General features: G+C 41.7%; 1 protein-coding gene across 2 annotated transcripts in view; it reads left to right on the top strand.

Moving 5' to 3' along the window:
* The first annotated feature begins 1,127 nt into the window (after positions 1–1,127).
* The window catches only part of tmem163a (transmembrane protein 163a), a 115,414-nt gene continuing 94,758 nt past the window's right edge, over positions 1,128–21,783 (top strand). Inside the window, exons 1-2 of one of the 2 annotated variants that reach the window (XM_060928625.1) lie at positions 1,128–2,582; positions 13,575–13,694. In XM_060928625.1, coding sequence (XP_060784608.1) covers positions 2,456–2,582; positions 13,575–13,694 — 247 coding nt within the window. In that variant the 5' untranslated portion in view covers positions 1,128–2,455. Of the gene's footprint in view, positions 2,583–12,187; positions 12,216–13,574; positions 13,695–21,783 lie in introns of those variants that run through there. The other variant, XM_060928626.1, reaches the window with a different exon arrangement.

Below are 21,783 nucleotides of genomic sequence, written 5' to 3'. Positions count from 1 at the left end.
GTGAGTGTGAATGGTTGTCTGTGTCTATGTGTCAGCCCTGCGATGATCTGGCGACTTGTCCAGGATGTACCCCGCCTTTCGCCCGTAGTCAGCTGGGATAGGCTCCAGCTTGCCTGCAACCATGTAGAACAGGATAAAGCGGCTACAGATAAAGAGATGAGATGAGACATTCTTCTTTCTGAGACCAGAAGGAATTCAAACATCTCCATGTACAGCATCGAAGGTCTTCGCACCTTTCTACGAATTGCTTCCTACTTCTCTTCACTTTCTCCTCCAACATATTTCTGATCATACAGTGACTTTGCTGATGTTTGAAGGGTGGTATAAATGCGCAGGATAACAAAACCATTTCAACACTCAGTGATTGTTTTGAAAGCAATGCTGGTATGCTTGTGGTATTTTTATTTCCAAGGCGGAGTGTGTTATACCTCATACTAGATGCCAACGCTCATCACCATGTCACAACTCTGGTTGCAGAACACCAGCACGCTGCGTGAAAATACACACTGGCACGGCTATATGTCAACTTTATTTAGTTCAGTGTAAACACCCAAAGGGGTCTTCTTTATGGTGATATTACCAGATCTTTGTGTAAAAAGGGCTTGAGTGGTATGGATTTTGAGAAACTAAACACAAGTAGAAACCTGCAATCACCTCAGATGTCCCCCAAAGCACACAACAACAACATTAGCCATGCTGCAAAAACAACAGCGTGAAGGAATAAATTGAGTCTGGTTCTGCTGCACAGTCATTAACTGCTTTTTAGCTGCCTCATGACTGACATTTCTGTCAACATGCAGTCAGAGACACTGCGTTCTGGACCGAGGAGCTGAATGACTGGTTTAGATGCTACAGGAGTTACATTTACACTAATCAGATGGGCATGCTGCACACGCTCTCTCTCCCACACACACACACACACACACACACACACACACACACACACACACACGAGTTCTGTCGCTGTTTCAAAACTGTCCACAGTGTTCTCATGCGCTTCACGTTCATTCAGCTGCTCGAATGGAAATTTAAGTCATTTGACGACAACTTGGTCTCAAACAAGGAAAGAGGAAACACGCCCTCACTATCAGATTCACTGAACTCAGGCAGCTCGGAGAGAGACTGGACTGCATCAGGGTGTTCGGGGCAGATCAGGCAGATCAGGGCAGATTGGACACATACCGGGGCAGATCAGTCAGATACCGGGGCAAATTGGACTGAAACAGGGGCAAATCAGGGCAGATTGGACTGATACTGGGGCAGATTGGACTGAAACAGGGTCAGATCAGGGCAGATTGGACTGATACTGGGCCAGATTGGACTGAAACCAGGGCAAATCAGGGCAGATTGGACTGATACCGGGGCAGATCAGAGCAGATTGGACTGAAACCAGGGCAGATTGGACTGAAACAGAGTCAGATCAGGGCAGATTGGACTGAAACTGGGGCAGATTGGACTGAAACAGGGGCAGATCAGGGCAGATTGGACTGATACTGGGGCAGATTGGACTGAAACTGGGGCAAATCAGGGCAGATTGGACTGATACTGGGGCAGATTGGACTGAAACCGGGGCAAATCAGAGCAGATTGGACTGAAACCAGGGCAGATTGGACTGAAACAGGAGCAAATCAGGGCAGATTGGACTGATACCGGGGCAGATCAGAGCAGATTAGACTGTCTGAAACAGGGGCAGATCAGGGCAGATTGGACTGATACCGGGGCAGATCAGAGCAGATTAGACTGTCTGAAACAGGGGCAGATCAGGGCAGATTGGACTGATACCGGGGCAGATCAGAGCAGATTGGACTGAAACCAGGGCAGATCAGGGCAGATTGGACTGAAACAGGGGCAGATTGGACTGAAACAGGGGCAGATCAGAGCAGATTGGACTGAAACAGGGGCAGATCAGAGCAGATTGGACTGAAACAGGGGCAGATCAGAGCAGATTGGACTGAAACCAGGGCAGATCAGGGCAGATTGGACTGATACCGGGGCAGATCAGAGCAGATTGGACTGAAACCAGGGCAGATCAGGGCAGATTGGACTGAAACAGGGGCAGATTGGACTGAAACAGGGGCAGATCAGAGCAGATTGGACTGAAACAGGGGCAGATCAGAGCAGATTGGACTGAAACAGGGGCAGATCGGGGCAGATTGGACTGAAACAGGGGCAGATTGGACTGAAACCAGGGCAGATTGGACTGAAACAGGGGCAGATTGGACTGAAACCGGGGCAGATCAGAGCAGATCAGACTGTTATCGGGGCAGATCGGAGTGATATCAGGAGGAGTGTTGCGCTGCAGTTTGGACAGACAGACAGACAGACAGACAGACTCCTGGCAGATCAGTGCGACAGATCGGACTGATCGCGGATCGGTGTGTGGTGGTGCAGATTGGCATCAGATGTGCCTGGATGGTGTGAGTCTGACGACTCTCCGGGTCTGATTTCACACTGAATGATGGCCGCTATCTCGGCTCCGTGTCCCGGACCGGAATCAGCGGCGGCGGCGGAGCAGCCGGCGGCGGGGAGCGGGACAGAGACACACCGGGAGATGAACATCACCGACAGCGTGGAGGGAGAAGGTAAATCCGTCCGTCTAACACTGTCTCTGTCTTTACTTTCAGGAAGAATTAGGATAAAGCTGCCCTCCAGATGCGTGAAGCATCACACACACACACACACACACACACGGGTTGAAACACACAGTGTCTGTATCAGGCTGCAGGGAAACCCTCATGTAACCTTCAGGGAACGTTTATCGAACCCACAGAACAGAACAGCTCAATGAGGAGGACACAGAACTGTGAGAATCACAACAAGTACCTGATTAAGTCTCTCTCTCTCTTTATATATATATATATATATATATATATATATATATATATATATATATATATATATATATATATATATATATAAAATGCTTACTTTTTGATACTGAAGGAATAATAATAATAATAAAAACTTGTTATAGATAGCCTCCCTTTATGTTTGAGGCACTGAAACCTCCATCCTATATACACTGTACATCCTGTTCCTTCATATAAACTCCTGATCTCCACGTTCCATGTTTACAGGCGCTTTCTGACATGACAGAGTGAAATATACCAAGGTAAACTTTGCTCTGGTATCAGCAAGTCCTTGTGCTAAAACAGGGGTCCATCTTGAATATGTTTTCCATCTTGTATCTCATCTCATCTCATCTCATCTCATCTCATCTCATCTCATCTCATCTCATTATCTCTAGCCGCTTTATCCTGTTCTACAGGGTCGCAGGCAAGCTGGAGCCTATCCCAGCTGACTACGGGCGAAAGGCGGGGTACACCCTGGACAAGTCGCCAGGTCATCACAGGGCTGACACATAGACACAGACAACCATTCACACTCACATTCACACCTACGGTCAATTTAGAGTCACCAGTTAACCTAACCTGCATGTCTTTGGACTGTGGGGGAAACCGGAGCACCCGGAGGAAACCCACGCGGACACGGGGAGAACATGCAAACTCCGCACAGAAAGGCCCTCGCCGGCCACGGGGCTCGAACCCGGACCTTCTTGCTGTGAGGCGACAGCACTAACCACTACACCACCGTGCCGCCCCAATAATAATAATAATAATAATAATAATTTTTTTAGTGTGTTTTTCGTTTTGCCTCATGGTGAAGCGTGTGAGAGGGAAAGAGGCAGACTGGCACAATAACAATGATAAAAGATTCAGGTGTTATATGTATTATGATACAAAACACACCGAATGTCATGTCTGTTCATGTAAAAGTACTATATACTGACAGATTAAAGAGGAGTATCGGAGAAAGACCCAAAACCATGACTTTTTTTTTACATTTATTTTTAAATATTGCACGTTATTATGACATTCATTAATCTTCATTAAGCGCCTCAAATTTCACTAAAGAGACCAACATGTGTCATCAGTAACACTGACAAAACATATCTGCACTATACACATTTAAAAAATGACAACAGTGCATAAATACATTTTTACATTCATATTTCCTGTTATGTATAAAGAAACTACTAGATGTAGAAATTGGATATTTTAAAGCAGTCTAAGCAGCAGACAAGGAATGACGTGTATCCAAAAATCTGTGGTACCCAAATACCTAGAGCACTAACATTTCAAACAATGATGAACCAAACCAAATTAATATACATGATATAGACAAAGTATGTGGACACCTGACCATCATGCCCGTACGTTCCTTCGCCACACTGTTGCCACAAAACTGGAAGTACACAGTTGTATAGAATGTCTTTGTATGTTGTAGCTTTACAATTTCCCTTCACTGGAACTAAGAAGCCCAAACCTGTTCCAGCATGACAACGTGCACAAAGCGAGCTCTATGAAGACATGGCTATAAGGTTAGAGTGGAAGAACTCGAGTGTCCTGAGCTCAACCCCAATGAACACCTTTGGGATGAGCTGGAACACTGACTGCACTCCAGGCTTCCTCACCTGACACTGGTGTCTGATCTGATCTCACAAATCCCTACAGCCACGCTCCAAAATCTAGTGGAAAACCTTCCCAGAAGAGTACACGTTATTATAACAGTAACAGGGGAATACATCTGGAACGAGATGTTCAGTAAAGACATATGGGTTTGATGGTTAGGTGTCCACCAACTTTTGGTACACTCTAAAAAATAATGGGGCCAGTACCGGTTCTTCAGGGCGATGCCATAGAAGAACCTTTTTCAGGGCTTCAAAGAACCGTTCATGCAACAGTTCTTTAAAGAACCATTTAAACCATTTGTTTGAGCAGTGAAGACAGATTTGTCTAAACATAGCCTATGTGCATTGACCAGCAAATGGTAAGAGAATGCCAGGCTCTGAAGAACCATTTCCAATGTGAAGAACCTTTCGCGTAATGTAATGGCTCATCACAGAGTTTTGACTCTCCATGGAACCATCCAGAGATTTGAAGACCCACTGAAGCACCTTTATTTTTTTAGAGTGTATTACATGACAAATACTCACATGTAAATCTGAACCACAGTTACCAGAGAAGATTTATGCAATCTTCTTTTTATCTAAACTGAATCACAATCCATGACGCTCAGTTCTTCCATTCGCACGCAAGGTCATGTTGTAGGTACTTCTGAGTATGTTTGGTAACATTCTGTTTATCCTGCCTTGAGTTGCTTGATTTGTCCTGCCTCATGTAATTTAGAGAGTAGCATCAAAGGTACTGGATGACAGACCCTGCTCTCTTATAGTCGTAATGGTGTTGCTGTATCATTAGCATGCTTGTGTAGGCACTCGAGTCAGTCTAAGCCAGCCAGGAGGAAGACAAGAGGAAGATGAGAGTAGGACACAGCAGGAGTTCAGGCATAAGAGACTGTAGAAAGCCATTTAAATTGAATACTGCAGTCTCATAAGAATAAAGTAAAGGCCAAGACATAATTTAGTGAGACCACTGGATGCATTTCCTTTTTATGACCAAAACTCATTTGCATTAGAATTCATTTTCTTAACATACAGCACATGCAGGAGAAAATCGTGATTCCAGATCACCACCCTAAGCCTCCACAGGCTGCATTAGTATTCCTTGACCATGAGAGAAAGCTGTACCACAGTGTTGCTCTGTGGCACACGAAATCACCCCAAGCAATCAATTTGTGCCACTGAATAATTTATAAGGGTTTTTCATTTACTGCTGATGTCTGGGCTACATGGTTAGAGGTGTCAGAATGGTAACATGACTTCCAGGCTTGTTATTTGTTTATTTCAGGAGAGTGGCTGGCACAGGCCGGGGTGAAGACTTGCTTGAGAAATAGTGTTAAGTAGATGTAATTGGAAATAAGATGTATAACAAAACCGGACTGTTCTGACATTTTCCAAATTGGAGACATACAGTACTGTGAAAAAGTCTTAGGCACTCTATTTTTTTTTCTTCATACAAACATTGTTATAGATTTCTATTTTATGACTTCTACATTATCAAGTCAGTACAAAAACATCTTAGAGTTCCAAATGTTCATTGTCCAGCACAAAATGAAATGTTACAGGAAAAAAAAAAGTTTGTATCTGAACAGCATATTACACAAGAGAGCACGTTTCAGATTAATAAAGAAAACGTAATGAAAACTACTGGGTTTTGGTGGAAAATTAGGAAGTAAATGTAACAGTCGAAGTGTCCAGAAGAAATGTGGCTGGTTCTGCAAGATGCTCAGTAAAACCTACAGCTCATGTCCTTAATATATAGATTTAGGCACTGCCTAAACGTGGAGCTCCCATCTGTTTCTGGGTTGTAGAATTTTCTTATATCATAGCCAGCCTCTTTTGTTTTATTTCTTTACCGGCTAACATTGGCCACTAGGCGGTGTGTATGACTGGTATTTACTAACACTGGCCACTAGGCGGTGTGTCTCATCTCATTATCTCTAGCTGCTTTATCCTGTTCTACAGGGTCGCAGGCAAGCTGGAGCCTATCCCAGTTGACTACGGGCGAAAGGCGGGGTACACCCTGGACAAGTCGCCAGGTCATCACAGGGCTGACACATAGACACAGACAACCATTCACACTCACATTCACACCAACGGTCAATTTAGAGTCACCAGTTAACCTAACCTGCATGTCTTTGGACTGTGGGGGAAACCGGAGCACCCGGAGGAAACCCACGCAGACACAGGGAGAACATGCGAACTCCGCACAGAAAGGCCCTCCTCGGCCACGGGGCTCGAACCCGGACCTTCTTGCTGTGAGGCAACAGTGCTAACCACGACACCACCGTGCCACCCTTAGGCGGTGTGTATGAATGGTAATTATTATAACACTGGTATGGTGGCAGGCACACATTGGACTGAAACCATCAGAAAACAACTCGATGGGTTTCTTTATGTATCCACACTCCATGCCTGTGGGGCTCCGCTCGCAGGAGCTCTGCTATAAAACTGCACTCATTGGACAAGTCAAAGTCCCTTCCACGCCAGAATCTGGTCTTCCCAGGCAGTCTCCTGTCCTAGTACTAACCAGCTCTTTAAGGTGTATGGGTGCGGCGCCGATCTCTGTTTCTATAGCTCTAGGCCTCTTGCCTAGGGTTACAGTGGGGGGCTAGTCCTCTGGTAACTGCAAGAGTTTGACTTCCCTACTCACATCTGTATTGCAGCGTGCCTTTTCAGATGACAGTAGGTACCATTTTTATGATGGTTTATGGTATGACCCAACCGCGAGTAGAACTCGCGATCTCAAGTCAAGTTTATTTTTATAGCGCTTTTAACAATAGACATTGTCACAAAGCAGCTTTACGGAAATTTAAAGACTTTAAACATGAGCTAATTTTATCCCTAATCTATCCCCAATGAGCATGTCTGTGGCGACGGTGGCAAGGAAAAACTCCCTCAGACGACATACTGTATGAGGAAGAAACCTCAAGAGGAACTAGACTCAAAAGGGAACCCATCCTCATATGGGCGATCTCCTGGTCAAGAGGCAGACACACTCCACTAGGCCAACTCGCGGTCATTGTATCTGAGACTACTATTTTTTTTTAAAGCAAAGGGTCGTCTCACACCAACTATTGACTTTGTTTCATTTATTATGGCTTACTCCTGTTTATAGTATTTTTTTAATGTTGAAACATTTCATTTCATTATTATTTAAGCCATTTTTGGTCTACAGCATTTCTTTATATGTGCGTAAGACTTTGGTACAGTGCTGTACTTGTTTGTACAACAGAGGAAAATGAAGGCATGAGCAATCTGGAATCTGTTCTCTTTAGTTTTCCATTCTTCAATGTCAAACCAAATCAAGCTTAAGATAACTTAGAGGTGAATTACAGAAAGTCATGTGAATATCTTGAGCTTCTACCTGACTAACAAGCAACTCTGACAGAGTAGGGAGTTAGCTCTCAGGGTGTTTTCACACAGAGTACAAATACATAAGTTCACTCTCAGGAACCGTTCTGGGCTCATTATCTCAGGTTTGAATCCACATTGAAGAATTCCTTCTTAACCAAAGATTCGTTGTGGAATTCCATGCATCATTTTGTTCACACAGATTTGTAAAACGGCACTAGGTTCATCTTCATACTTTTTTTTTGTTTGTTTTTTAACATCACGTCATGTCTTAAAGTAATGATGGATGTCGTTTCTCTTTCCTTAGTTGAGTGGTTCTTGACATAATATGGATTACTACAGTTGTGGAATAGGGCTATTTACTGTATTGTTATTATTTACTATTTACTGTTTGATCTCAAACACCTTAAGAAGGCAAGAAATTAATCCACTAATTAACTTTTGATGAGACACATCTGTTAATTGAAAAGCATTCCAGGTGACTACCTCATGAAGCTGGTTAAGATAATGCTAATAGTACGCAAAGTGTCATCAAGGTAAATGGTGGCTTTGAAGAATCGAAAATATGAAACCCACACACAAACACACACACACATATAGTGGTGCTTGAAAGTTTGTGAACCCTTTAGAATTTTCTATATTTCTGCATAAATATGACCTAAAACATCATCAGATTTTCACACAAGTCCTAAAAGTAGATAAAGAGAACCCAGTTAAACAAATGAGACAAAAATATTATACTTGGTCATTTATTTATTGAGGAAAATGATCCAATATTACATATCTGTGAGTGGCAAAAGTATGTGAACCTTTGCTTTCAGTATCTGGTGTGACCCCCTTGTGCAGCAATAACTGCAACTAAACGTTTGCGGTAACTGTTGATCAGTCCTTGGAGGAATTTTAGCCCATTCCTCCGTACAGAACAGCTTCAACTCTTGGATGTTGGTGGGTTTCCTCACATGAACTGCTTGCTTCAGGTCCTTCCGCAACATTTCGATTGGATTAAGGTCAGGACTTTGACTTGGCCATTCCAAAACATTAACTTTATTCTTCTTTAACCATTCTTTGGTAGAACGACTTGTGTGCTTACGGTCGTTGTCTTGCTGCATGACCCACCTTCTCTGTAGATTGAGTTCATGGACAGATGTCCTGACATTTTCCTTTAGAATTCGCTGGTATAATTCAGAATTCATTGTTCCATCAATGATGGCAAGCCATCCTGGCCCAGATGCAGCAAAACAGGCCCAAACCATGATACTACCACCATCATGTTTCACAGATGGGATAAGGTTTGTGGCAGTGGGGTCGTGGTCAAGCGTCAGTCTGTGAATGGAGGGCGGAGTCAGGGAAGGTAAGTGGCAGAATCACTGCACCTGATGTGAGTTAACCTGTGTTTGTGTGTCTTCCCCAGTGACCGCGCCCTATAAAAGGAGAGAGAGAGCAGAGAAAGGGAGCTCTCTCCCAACCTGAATGCATGTGTGTGCGTGTGTGAGAGAGTGAATGAGCTGAAAAGCCACCTGTATAACCGAAAATAAAAAGTTTCTGAGAACTCAGTTCTGGCCTGCCATGCTTCTGTGCTCCACCCACCTGCTCTGGTTCTACAAGGTTCTTATGCTGGAATGCAGTGTTTTCCATTCTCCAAACATAATGCTTCTCATTTAAACCAAAAAGTTCTATTTTGGTCTAATCCGTCCACAAAACATTTTTCCAATAGCCTTCTGGCTTGTCTACGTGATCTTTAGCAAACTGCAGATGAGCAGCAATGTTTTTGGAGAGCAGTGGCTTTCTCCTTGCAACCCTGCCATGCACACCATTGTTGTTCAGTGTTCTCCTGATGGTGGACTCATGAACATTAGCCAATGTGAGAGAGGCCTTCAGTTGCTTAGAAGTTACCCTGGGGTCCTTTGTGACCTCGCCAACTATTACACGCCTTGCTCTTGGAGTGATCTTTGTTGGTCAACCACTCCTGGGGAGGATAACAATGGTCTTGAATTTCCTACACTTGTACACAATCTGTCTGACTGTGGATTGGTGGAGTCCAAACTCTTTAGAGATGGTTTTGTAACCTTTTCCAGCTTGATGAGCATCAACAACGCTTTTTCTGAGGTCCTCAGAAATCTCCTTTATTCGTGCCATGATACACTTCCACAAACATGTGTTGTGAAGATCAGACTTTGATAGATCCCTGTTCTTTAAATAAAACAGGGGGCCCACTCACACCTGATTGTCATCCCATTGATTGAAAACACCTGACTCTAATTTCACCTTCAAATTAACTGCTAATCCTAGAGGTTCACATACTTTTGCCACTCACAGATATGCAATATTGGATCATTTTCCTCAATAAATAAATGACCAAGTATAATATTTTTTCTCTCATTTGTTTAACTGGGTTCTCTTTATCTACTTTTAGGACTTGTGTGAAAATATGATGATGTTTTAGGTCATATTTATGCAGAAATATAGAAAACTCTAAAGGGTTCACAAACTTTCAAGCACCACTGTATGTTGTCAAGAAAAAAAGAGAGTGTGTGTGTGTGCATATATATATACACACACTTTTTTTCTTGACAACATAATTCCATATTATGTTCCATATGTTATTTCATAGTTTTGATGTCCTCAGTTTTATTCTACAATGTAGAAAAAACAGAATCAAAATACAGAAAAAACTATGAATGAGTAGGAGTGTACAAACTTTTTACTGATACAGAGTATTTTTGTGTTGTGACCCTTGTGTTTGAATGCGTTCTTCACACAAAAACTGAAACAGGATGTAATGTGGCAAGTTAAACCAGCATGTTAGTCAGGGTGTAGTACTGAAGGCCAGGAAGTGGTTCTTTGGACTGCTCCCAGGTTCAAAGAACATCTTTCATATTCCTCTATGGCCCCAAGTTCGAATAAACTTCAAATGAGAAAATGACTTCAGATTTATCCTCTGTGTCAGAGGTGGTAGTTAATATTTGTCTAGAAGTGTTTCCGTTTCCCTTGTCAGGGTCGGTAATGGAGTTTTACCAAATAAAGCATAATCCATCCATCCATTATCTGTAACCGCTTATCCTGTGCAGGCTCATGGGCAAGCTGGAGCCTATCCCAGCTGACTACGGGCGAAAGGCGGGGTACACCCTGGACAAGTCGCCAGATCATCGCAGGGCTGGCACATAGAGACAAACAACCACTCACATTCACACCTACAGTCAATTTAGAGCTAGTAATTAGCCTAACCTGCATGTCTTTGGACTGTTGGGGAAACCGGAGCATCCGGAGGAAACCCATGCAGACAACATGCAAACTCCACACAGAAAGGCCCCCGTCGGCCACTGGGCTCAAACCCAGAACCTTCTTGCTGTGAGGCGACAGTGCTAACCACTACACCACCATGCTTCCCTATAAAGCATAATCCTCTGTTGCGTTTTGCTAACCATACACTAGAAGACTTTGAAAAGACTTAAAAGACTCAAGCCTGGCACTGTCTCACATCTAAAGACAATGTGTCATTAGCCACGGCGTTATACCAGCCTTACACCAAACATTTTCTCAAGCAATTATCGATGATTTTGCAAAGACTGGGGATCTTTCATTGTCTCTATTTGCATGAGGCAAGACTAAAGATAATATTAAAGATGGCTAATTTTATTGGAACATCAAGATGAGAAAAAGACTGACTTAAAACAGCTATCCTGACCACCTTACACCAAATGATCGAGATGACGGGAGTGCGTGACAAATTTAGCAAAACCCTTATGATTTTATTCCAACACTGGAAATTTGTCTACGACAATCAAATCACTTGAAAAGTCATTTGGTGGAAGGCCATAATTTGATAACTGTATGCTAGCTTTTACTGTGCCTGTGTTCCAGATGACTTAGATCATGTGAGCTGCGGAAGGACGAAGGGGGTAGGAAGAGAAAAGCAGGGATCACATTCCTGAAGTTGCTTTTCCCATTTCATTCGTTTCAAAGTGCCAGCACTTTGGTGTCATACTAATCCCAAGCCCCTTTAAGCATGTGACCATGATGTGATGTATTAATGCAGCTGTGGAGAAGAAATATACACACAAACATTCAGTCACAAGGCCGCTCCTTAGACAAAGAAGAGATTTTGTATAGACAGTGGGCAGTGCATGTGGAGGTTGTTTTCTGTGGTTTCATTGCTCCACAGCTTATTGGATCAGATCCCTTCGTTAACGTCTGTATAGAGAAACAGAATGGATTGTTTGGCATTTGGGCATCTTTTGTAAGTCTGCATTGCCTCACAAAAGTCCCATTAGTTAGTTTTGTGTGGAATTTTAAAATGCAATAAATTGACTTAATTTGTAGACTTGAAATTCACATCTCGAGATATATCTTTCCATGATGGAACCAACTTGGACTAAACAGATGGATTGTTGCTTTTGCTGTAAGTGAATTTTTTTCTTAACTTTTCTGTTCTGGTCTGGTAAAACCATGTTGGTAAACCATGTTGGTGGTCTGGTAAAACCATGTTTAGTCATGTTGAAGTTTGACTAAAAGTGGAGCTGTATTAGATAACTGAATTTCTACTCAACAACTTTTCCATTGTTAGAATTTATGGGCTTGACTTACTTTTGAATGAATGAATGAATGAATGAATGAATGAATGAATGAATGAATTTATTTATTTCAAACATGTATTAAAAAATGTATGTAACTATTTGTACATACAAAAGAAAGAAAACGAGAAATTAAAAAATAAAATAACATAAAGAGCTAAGACATTACAAAACACTGCACATTGTTCGAAAAAGGAGTGGGAAGAAGTACAATACTTTTTTAAATTTCCCACCCCTTTTTAACTACCCCGAAATCCTAACTACATTAATACACCTATAAAAATATATACCATATATACACTTCATGAATATCTATATAAATATATAATTACAAAAATAAATATATATACTACGTACCATATATACACTTCATAAATATCTATATAATAAATATATTTTGTGTATGTACCAGATAATAGTCTCTCATTTTGTCAATGTTCAGCTCATTTTATCCCAAGGACAACAAGATGCGTAAAATCTCATCTCATCTCATTATCTCTAGCCGCTTTATCCTGTTCTACAGGGTCGCAGGCAAGCTGGAGCCTATCCCAGCTGACTACGGGCGAAAGGCGGGGTACACCCTGGACAAGTTGCCAGGTCATCACAGGGCTGACACATAGACACAGACAACCATTCACACCTACGGTCAATTTAGAGTCGCCAGTTAACCTAACCTGCATGTCTTTGGACTGTGGGGGAAACCGGAGCACCCGGAGGAAACCCATGCGGACACGGGGAGAACATGCAAACTCCGCACAGAAAGGCCCTCGCCGGCCACGGGGCTCGAACCCGGACCTTCTTGCTGTGAGGCGACAGCGCTAACCACTACACCACCGTGCCGCCTGATGCATAAAATATAAGTGAAAAATGTATGACATATCCATAAAAAATGCTACTGAGGAGCACCCTCAAACATGAGATACCTGGTTTCCTTTGCAGAGGGAACAACTTTCTTTTTTTAGGCACAAGCCCAAATCAACAGTCTTGTAACTGATCACACAATTGATTTAACAGATACATTTTGCTCTTGACGTGTTTTTTTCCCTCTGGGTTTATACTTCACGCCCCGCTTTGCAGTAATTTAGATCGTCTTGGCTCAATCATGGACCAGTGGATTGTGAATAAGCCCTAGTAATTTCCTCAGCATCTTATTTTCAATGGATTTTTTTTTTCACCTCTTCTGACAGGTCTGTTGGAGAGCAGTATGCGGCTGAAGCCCCATGAAGCTCAGAGTTACAGGAAGAAGGCGTTATGGGTATCATGGATCTCCATCATGGTGACACTTATCCTGGCAGTGGCAGCATTCAGTAAGTTGGTGCTTTTTGTTTCATCACTTTGCTTTTCATGGTAATGGAAAGCTGCTTGGGCACTGAAGGCTGATTTTCATATTCCTCAGACTGGGAACGGTAATTTATTTAACAGTACCTGATTGAGGAGGAATGAAATTATTAGACTTGATTTTTAAAGCTGGATATGAATGAATTTACTCATTAATCATTCACAGGACTAGAATCATACACAGGGTGACACGGTGGTGTAGTGGTTAGCACTGTCACCTCACAGCAAGAAGGTCCTGGGTTTGAGCCCAGCGGCCGACCAGGGCCTTTCTGTGTGGAGTTTGCATGTTCTCCCCGTGTCTGTGTGGGCTTCCTCCGGGTGCTCCGGTTTCCTCCACAGTCCAAAGACATGCAGGTTAGGCTAATTGGTGGCTGTAAATTGACCGGTGTGAGCGTGAATGGTTGTTTGTCTCTATGTATCAGCCCTGCGATGATCTGGTGACTTGTCCAGGGTGTACCCCGCCTTTCGCCCATAGTCAGCTGGCATAGGCTTCAGCTTGCCTGCGACTCTGTACAGGATAAGCAGCTACAGATAATGGATGGATGGAATCGTACACAGGAGATTCATATCCCACAAGACCTCCTGAGTAAACTTATGCATAAAGAAGCTCAGTAATGTAAACCTCGATTAATTGTCATCCAATCATATTGCTGGCTTTTCTGTAATTTTACATGCATATCATCAGGCGCATCTTGTATCAATAGGCTAGCAGGGCTAACCCCCCCATCTTTCAAAGGTCAAATAAAAATCAGTATAAGGTTTCATATTTTGGGTATCCACATCATCTTATCTATGGTTGACAAACATTTTAAAGAGGATTGAGTGTATAAACACCATTAATGGCCATACAAAAAAAAAATGCACAGAATGATATGAAGCAAGGCTGTGAGCTAACTGAAACAAGCCCAGTGCCGTAGGTTCATGCAGCCAATCAGCAACAGGCATGCCACGTGTCACACAGCATGACACGCCTCCTTGTTTCGAGCCCCAATAGGCTAATATATTCTCTTCCATTTTGGGGACATTTTCATAATAGGTCACCAGACACAGGTGTAATGAATGTGAAGGAAGTGTATTATTTACTCGATCATTATTTTTCCACTAAAGTATGTTCGGAGGAGAAACTGAAAGTTGATAGACTGAGCACACATCATCTCAACAAAGTGTAAATTACACAAGAGGACAGATGACAAAAGTGTAAGTTTAGTGTTTTTTGGTTTGAACAAAAGTGTTGCAACTTTTCTGTGTACCGTGTTTGTTATTTAGACGAGATGCAGTTCAGATTTAAATGTCAATATACAGTGTTGCTTGAAAGTTTGTGAACCCTTTAGAATTTTCTATATTTCTGCATAAATATGACCTAAAACATCATCAGATTTTCACACAAGTCCTAAAAGTAGATAAAGAGAACCCAGTTCAACAAATGAGACAAAAATATTATACTTGGTCATTTATTTATTGAGGAAAATGATTCAATATTACATATCTGTGAGTGGCAAAAGTATGTGAACCTCTAGGATTAGCAGTTAATTTGAAGGTGAAATTAGAGTCAGGTGTTTTCAATCAATGGGATGACAATCAGGTGTGAGCTGTTTTATTTAAAGAACAGGGATCTATCAAAGTCTGATCTTCACAACACATGTTTGTGGAAGTGTATCATGGCACAAACAAAGGAGATTTCTGAGGACCTCAGAAAAAGTGTTGCTGATGCTCATCAGGCTGGAAAAGGTTACAAAACCATCTCTAAAGAGTTTGGACTCCACCAATCCACAATCAGACAGACTGTGTACAAATGGAGAAAATTCAAGACCATTGTTACCCTCCTCAGGAGTGGTCGACCAACAAAGATCACTCTTAGAGCATGGTGTGTAATAGTCGGCGAGGTCACAAAGAACCCCAGGATAACTTCTAAGCAACTGAAGGCCTCTCTCACATTGGCTAATGTTAATGTTCATGAGTCCACCATCAGGAGAACACTGAACAACAATGGTGTGCATGGCAGGGTTGCAAGGAGAAAGCCACTGCTCTCCAAAAAGAACATTGATGCTCATCTGCAGTTTGTTAAAGATCACGTGGACAAGCTAGAAGGCTATTGGAAAAATGTTTTGTGGACGGATGAGACCAAAATAGAACTTTTTGGTTTAAATGAGTGTTATGTTTGGAGAATGGAAAACACTGCATTCCAGCATAAGAACCTTATCCCATCTGTGAAACATGGTGCCGGTAGCATCATGGTTTGGGCCTGTTTTGCTGCATCTGGGCCAGGATGGCTTGCCATCATTGATGGAACAATGAATTCTGAATTATACCAGCAAATTTTAAAGGAAAATGTCAGGACATCTGTCCATGAACTGAATCTCAAGAGAAGGTGAGTCATGCAGCAAGACAATGACCCTAAGCACACAAGTCGTTCTACCAAAGAATGGTTAAAGAAGAATAAAGTTAATGTTTTGGAATGGCCAAGTCAAAGTCCTGACCTTAATCCAATCGAAATGTTGTGGAAGGACCTGAAGCAAGCAGTTCATGTGAGGAAACCCACCAACATCCCAGAGTTGAAACTGTTCTGTACGGAGGAATGGGCTAAAATTCCTCCAAGCTGGTGTGCAGGACTGATCAGCAGTTACCAGAAACGTTTAGTTGCAGTTATTGCTGCACAAGGAGGTCACACCAGATACTGAAAGCAAAGGTTCACATACTTTTGCCACTCACAGATATGTAGTATTGGATCATTTTCCTCAATAAATAAATGACCAAGTATAATATTTTTGTCTCATTTGTTGAACTGGGTTCTCTTTATCTACTTTTAGGACTTGTGTGAAAATCTGATGATGTTTTAGGTCATATTTATGCAGAAATATAGAAAATTCTAAAGGGTTCACAAACTTTCAAGCACCACTTTGTGTGTGTGTATATTCTAAATTCTAATGGGTTCACAAACTTAAAGATCAAATAAGTTTCCTAATGACTTGAAGGGAAGCAAGCCAAAATAAACCCATAAATGAAGATGAATAAAGACTAAGTATTTAATTTTCACAAAAATAATTATGCTCTACAACAGAAGGAAAAGATAGAGTGTGTCTCTGATTACCGACGTGCTTCCATTACTGGATGATTTAGCATATGAGGCACTATGGAGACACTTTTTTCACCATTTAGTTGCCATTTTGTCACTTTCAGCTCTGTGTCAGTATTACCTTTTAAGCTACGGTCACACTACAGCTCACAGTGCTTTGCGATGGGTTATCGATGAAAATGAGTTGTCGTGGTGTCGATGCTTCCCCGGACTTCGGGAAGTATTCCCAAACCCATCTGTGAACATTCGCTGCTTAGTTTGACGCCGAAAACATCGCCACCAAATTTTAATGCATGCACTGAAACTTTTTTTGCGATATTTTTGGCCACTCACGAGGCGGAGACAAACCAAAAACCACTTGTGAACTTCGGAGAACATTCGCTGTACATTGCATGATTAGTGGCGATGCTACCAATTTTTCATCGCCAAGTACTCGCAAACCCATCGCGAGTTGTAGTGTGATCAGGGCCTTTTGGAGATTTGTGGGTGTCGCTAAATGTAAATGAGTTCCTTGAACATTCTTGTGACTTTACAGGTGATTGGCATTTATCAATGAGTATGAAGGAAATCAGCATTAAAGTGCTGATGACACGTTTTTGACATCTTTGGCGATGTTTTATAACATAAAAAGTAATTCCCGATGATCCATATATTAATTCACGAAGGCGCCTATTTTACAAGTTATGATAAAAAACGCGGCTATTTGGGCAAATTTGACGGGGCTGCAGCACCCAGGAGACGAAAGAGAAGGAGGAGCTATATAACGTCAGCGAAAGAATCTTCCTCCTAACTTACCAGTTTGTTGTTGATGCGGCAGGTGTTCAGTTTATCATTATTAGTATTTTTATTATACATTATTATACATTTTATATATATATATATATATATAGTTATTATGCCTTTGCGTTGTGTTGCCGGCTTTTGCTCCAAAACCCACAAGGATGGGATAAGTTTATTCAAGTTTCCCAGAGATCCTGAGCTGCATGCGAAGTGGGTGAGGCAAGTCAGGCGCACTCGTGACAAGTGGGAGCCCTCACCAACATCCGTCCTGTGCTCTGAACACTTCGATTTGGATTGTTTTGACACCCTTCCCAGCTTAAAAGAATCTCTTGGGTGTGCAGTTCAGCACAAACGTGTGTTACTACCATCAGCAGTGCCTACAGTATTCCGGAGGGGGTCTACTAGTAGCTATGCCGGATCCAGCAGTCGCCTGGGACAAGGCGACTCCTCCAAAGACAGTCCAACTGTCAGAACATGTATTGAGAAACGACATAAGATAAAGGTACGTAGAGCTATAGAGTGCTCCGACATGATGCTAAAAATAGTAACCATGCGGTCTGCGCGGCCATCTTGGAAGTGACTCGCTCCAGAACGCTCATAGAGTACACATCATAGAGTACACATTCATGATAATCATAAATGTAATCATAAAGTCGGCGTGATATCAGTCATGTATTTGCTTGTGAAAGCTTGCGGCTTTCATGTAACTGCCGCCTAGCAACGAGAGGCAAAGGGTAAAGAGGGTAGGCTATCATAGATTCTATTCGGAAGAGATCAATACATGATTGCTTAAAAATTAGGTATTTTAACAATTTGCATCTGTTTTGTGATTATCGTGACACTTGTGTGTTATATAGAACTGTATGTTTTATCAGCACATCGAGGATCTTCCACCGGAGGCTTTAGCAAGTACTCGTAGCAACACTACAATTTACCCTTTGCCATGCGTTGTTAGGGAACGGTAGCAAGTACCCCGATGACCGACTTCAAGAATATGTAGAAAAAATTTAGAAATTATACTCTCCAAAAGTCATTTGAGCTTAGTGTATTGCATTTCCATTTATATTGTAGGTTCTTGCTGATGTTTTTGCGGAGTATGACACAGCTGCTGAATCAGAAGCTGCAGAGTTTGTATGTACTAGTTGTGAACATTCACATTATTATCAATCTCATTTATTTAAAATCAGATAAAATCATGCCATCATGATCACTGCTTAAAGTACCAGTATTTGGTTGTTGAAGAGCTAGCACTAGAGAGTAGACCGGCGTTTTCATGCGCCATTTCCATTGAGTAGAACAGCCAGTGAACCGCAGCGTGTTCTTCCGCTGACGTCACAACATGGCCGCGAGCCACGGACCCAGTTTTCTTGCGCTGTGCAATTAAAAGTTGGATATTCGCGTAACAACAGCTTCTTTTCACGTAATTATAACAGAAATCTAACATGTTTGCCATGTTGTTTAGTTTATTTAAGAAATTGCATAGAGTCATGTTCGTGTCATCAGCACTTTAATGTAATGAACTAAACCACTGGACACAAGTATCTTGAAAGATTTATAAATGAGACTCTTTCATTGTGCCTTCTCTTAAGTGTACAGTTCTCTTAAGTGTACAGTGTACCGTTCATTTTCGAGAACTGGGCCAGATGGCCAGCTCAGCTGTGCTTTGTTCTTGAAATGGTCTGTTTTCTCAAGATTACATTTACATAATAGTTTAATCGAAATGTTTTTGGAGAGATGTTGTTTTTCTGAGGGAAGAAGAAAACAAGAGACAGGATAGTATTTGGGAAGGATGAAACAGGCTGTCCCATGAGACATGGGAAATCTTGCGGGTGAGACAAGGTTCTTTATCTTGTTAGTCAAGGACATTTAAGGTACAAGCAGAAACATAGTCGTGAATGAAGGCTTAGTTGCTGGTCACACTGGTGCATTATCTGTTTCTCACTACAGGGCACATTCTTCCTTCCTAAATTGACACAAATGTGAACTTCTTGCTGTAATATTATTTAACCATGGTTCAACTGAAGGAAGGTCAAGGTTTGCAGAAATCCTCGACTTTTAATCTACACTACCGTTCAAAAGTTTGGGGTCACTTTGAAATTTCCTTATTTTTGAAAGAAAAGCACTGTTCTTTTCAATGAAGATCACTTTAAACTAATCAGAAATCCACTCTATACATTGCTAATGTGGTAAATGACTATTCTAGCTGCAAATGTCTGGTTTTTGGTGCAATATCTCCATAGGTGTATAGAGGCCCATTTCCAGCAACTCTCACTCCAGTGTTCTAATGGTACAATGTGTTTGCTCATTGCCTCAGAAGGCTAATGGATGATTAGAAAACCCTTGTACAATCATGTTAGCACAGCTGAAAACAGTTTAGCTCTTTAGAGAAACTATAAAACTGACCTTCCTTTGAGCAGATTGAGTTTCTGGAGCATCACATTTGTGGGGTCGATTAAATGCTCAAAATGGCCAGAAAAATGTCTTGACTAGATTTTCTATTCATTTTACAACTTATGGTGGTAAATAAAAGTGTGACTTTTCATGGAAAACACAAAATTGTCTGGGCGACCCCAAACTTTTGAATGGTAGTGTATGTAACATTATAATCTGATGGAAAACTATATTATTAGATACAAGTTTGGACACACTGTGCTCATGTGGGAATTTCTTTGTGTATTTGTTTATTAAGTAGATTTCACTTAAAAATAAATCCTTAAAAAATAAATTGTCACCACAACCAAGGAGATTTCATTTCAAAGTGAGGAGAAGCGGTGAGGAGCTCGGCCTTTATGGTAACTTCGAGGTGAAGCTTCTCATGAAGCTGGTAAAGAAAATGAGAATAATAATGATGACACTTATGAATAGCTGTGTACATACATTTGAGCACAAAGTCTCATCTCATCTCATTATCTCTAGCTGCTTTATCCTGTTCTACAGGGTTGCAGGCAAGCTGGAGCCTATCCCAGCTGACTACAGACACCCTGGACAAGTCGCCAGGTCATCACAGGGCTGACACATAGACACAGACAACCATTCACACTCACACCTACGGTCAATTTAGAGTCACCAGTTAACCTAACCTGCATGTCTTTGGACTGTGGGGGAAACCGGAGCACCCGGAGGAAACCCACGCGGATACGGGGAGAACATGCAAACTCTGCACAGAAAGGCCCTCGCCGCCCATGGGGCTCGAACCCGGACCTTCTTGCTGTGAGGCAACAGCTCTAACCACTACACCACCGTGCCGCCCTGAGCACAAAGTTGGACTGAAAAAATATTTTTATATTGTTTTGATGTCAAAATTGGGAAACAAGGAATACAAGAAATCTAGAGAATTAAAATCAAGTGTAGTTGGCTAAATTAATCCATTAAAGAGCTTCCCCATCTCCTAAATCTGAAGAAGTTCATCATTGCAGCCAAACGACTGGCTGAAAAGAGTCCTCGGACCAATCCTATAGTGTGTACACTCCAATGTTTCTTCTTTTCCCCACTCAGAACTTTATTTTCTACTTTCAATTCATTCCCATTTGCTGTTTCATAGAAAAAGGTATAACTCTGGTCTAATCACACATGACTTATTTTTAACCCTTTGTCACAGCACACTGGTGTTTAACTCTGCTTGTGGAACTGAAATCGGCGTATCAACCTTTCTTCATCCAGAACCTTAAGGGCCCGGTCCCACAATACCAATAACTATAATTATACCTATAACTACAACTTTGACTATACCTCTGCCTGAATTTAGTTCCAGTCTGGAGAGCAGTCACTCCACAACTATAATCCCGACTATAATATCGGTTGGTCCTGACACTCAGGGAAATAAATTCATGCAACTTAGGAATAGCCATGGAAATTTTTTTCCAAGTAGTAGCACATTATTCTGGGTCATCCTGTACAGCTTGGAATTTAAAAACAGCCCATGTACACAGTCCGGTGGTTGATATAATATGGATATGGATAGGTCACGGACCACGGAAATAGAATAAAAAAGGATACAAAATACGGAGTGGTTACGGATTTTAATACAGATGCATCATGGATGCTAATAATTTAAGGATTGGTCATGGGCATTTCAGTATATTACAGATTGGTTACGGAGTTCATATGGATAAAAAATTAAGAAGTCTAAAACAATGAAATGTTTGGACTGCCGAAGATCATAATTAAAATATCTTACCTGCATGTATATGTTTACTTTATTAATT

The sequence above is a fragment of the Neoarius graeffei genome, chromosome 9 (assembly GCF_027579695.1).
Source record: "Neoarius graeffei isolate fNeoGra1 chromosome 9, fNeoGra1.pri, whole genome shotgun sequence".
Lineage (NCBI taxonomy): Eukaryota > Metazoa > Chordata > Actinopteri > Siluriformes > Ariidae > Neoarius > Neoarius graeffei.
This window is presented reverse-complemented; position numbering and strand designations above follow the sequence as displayed.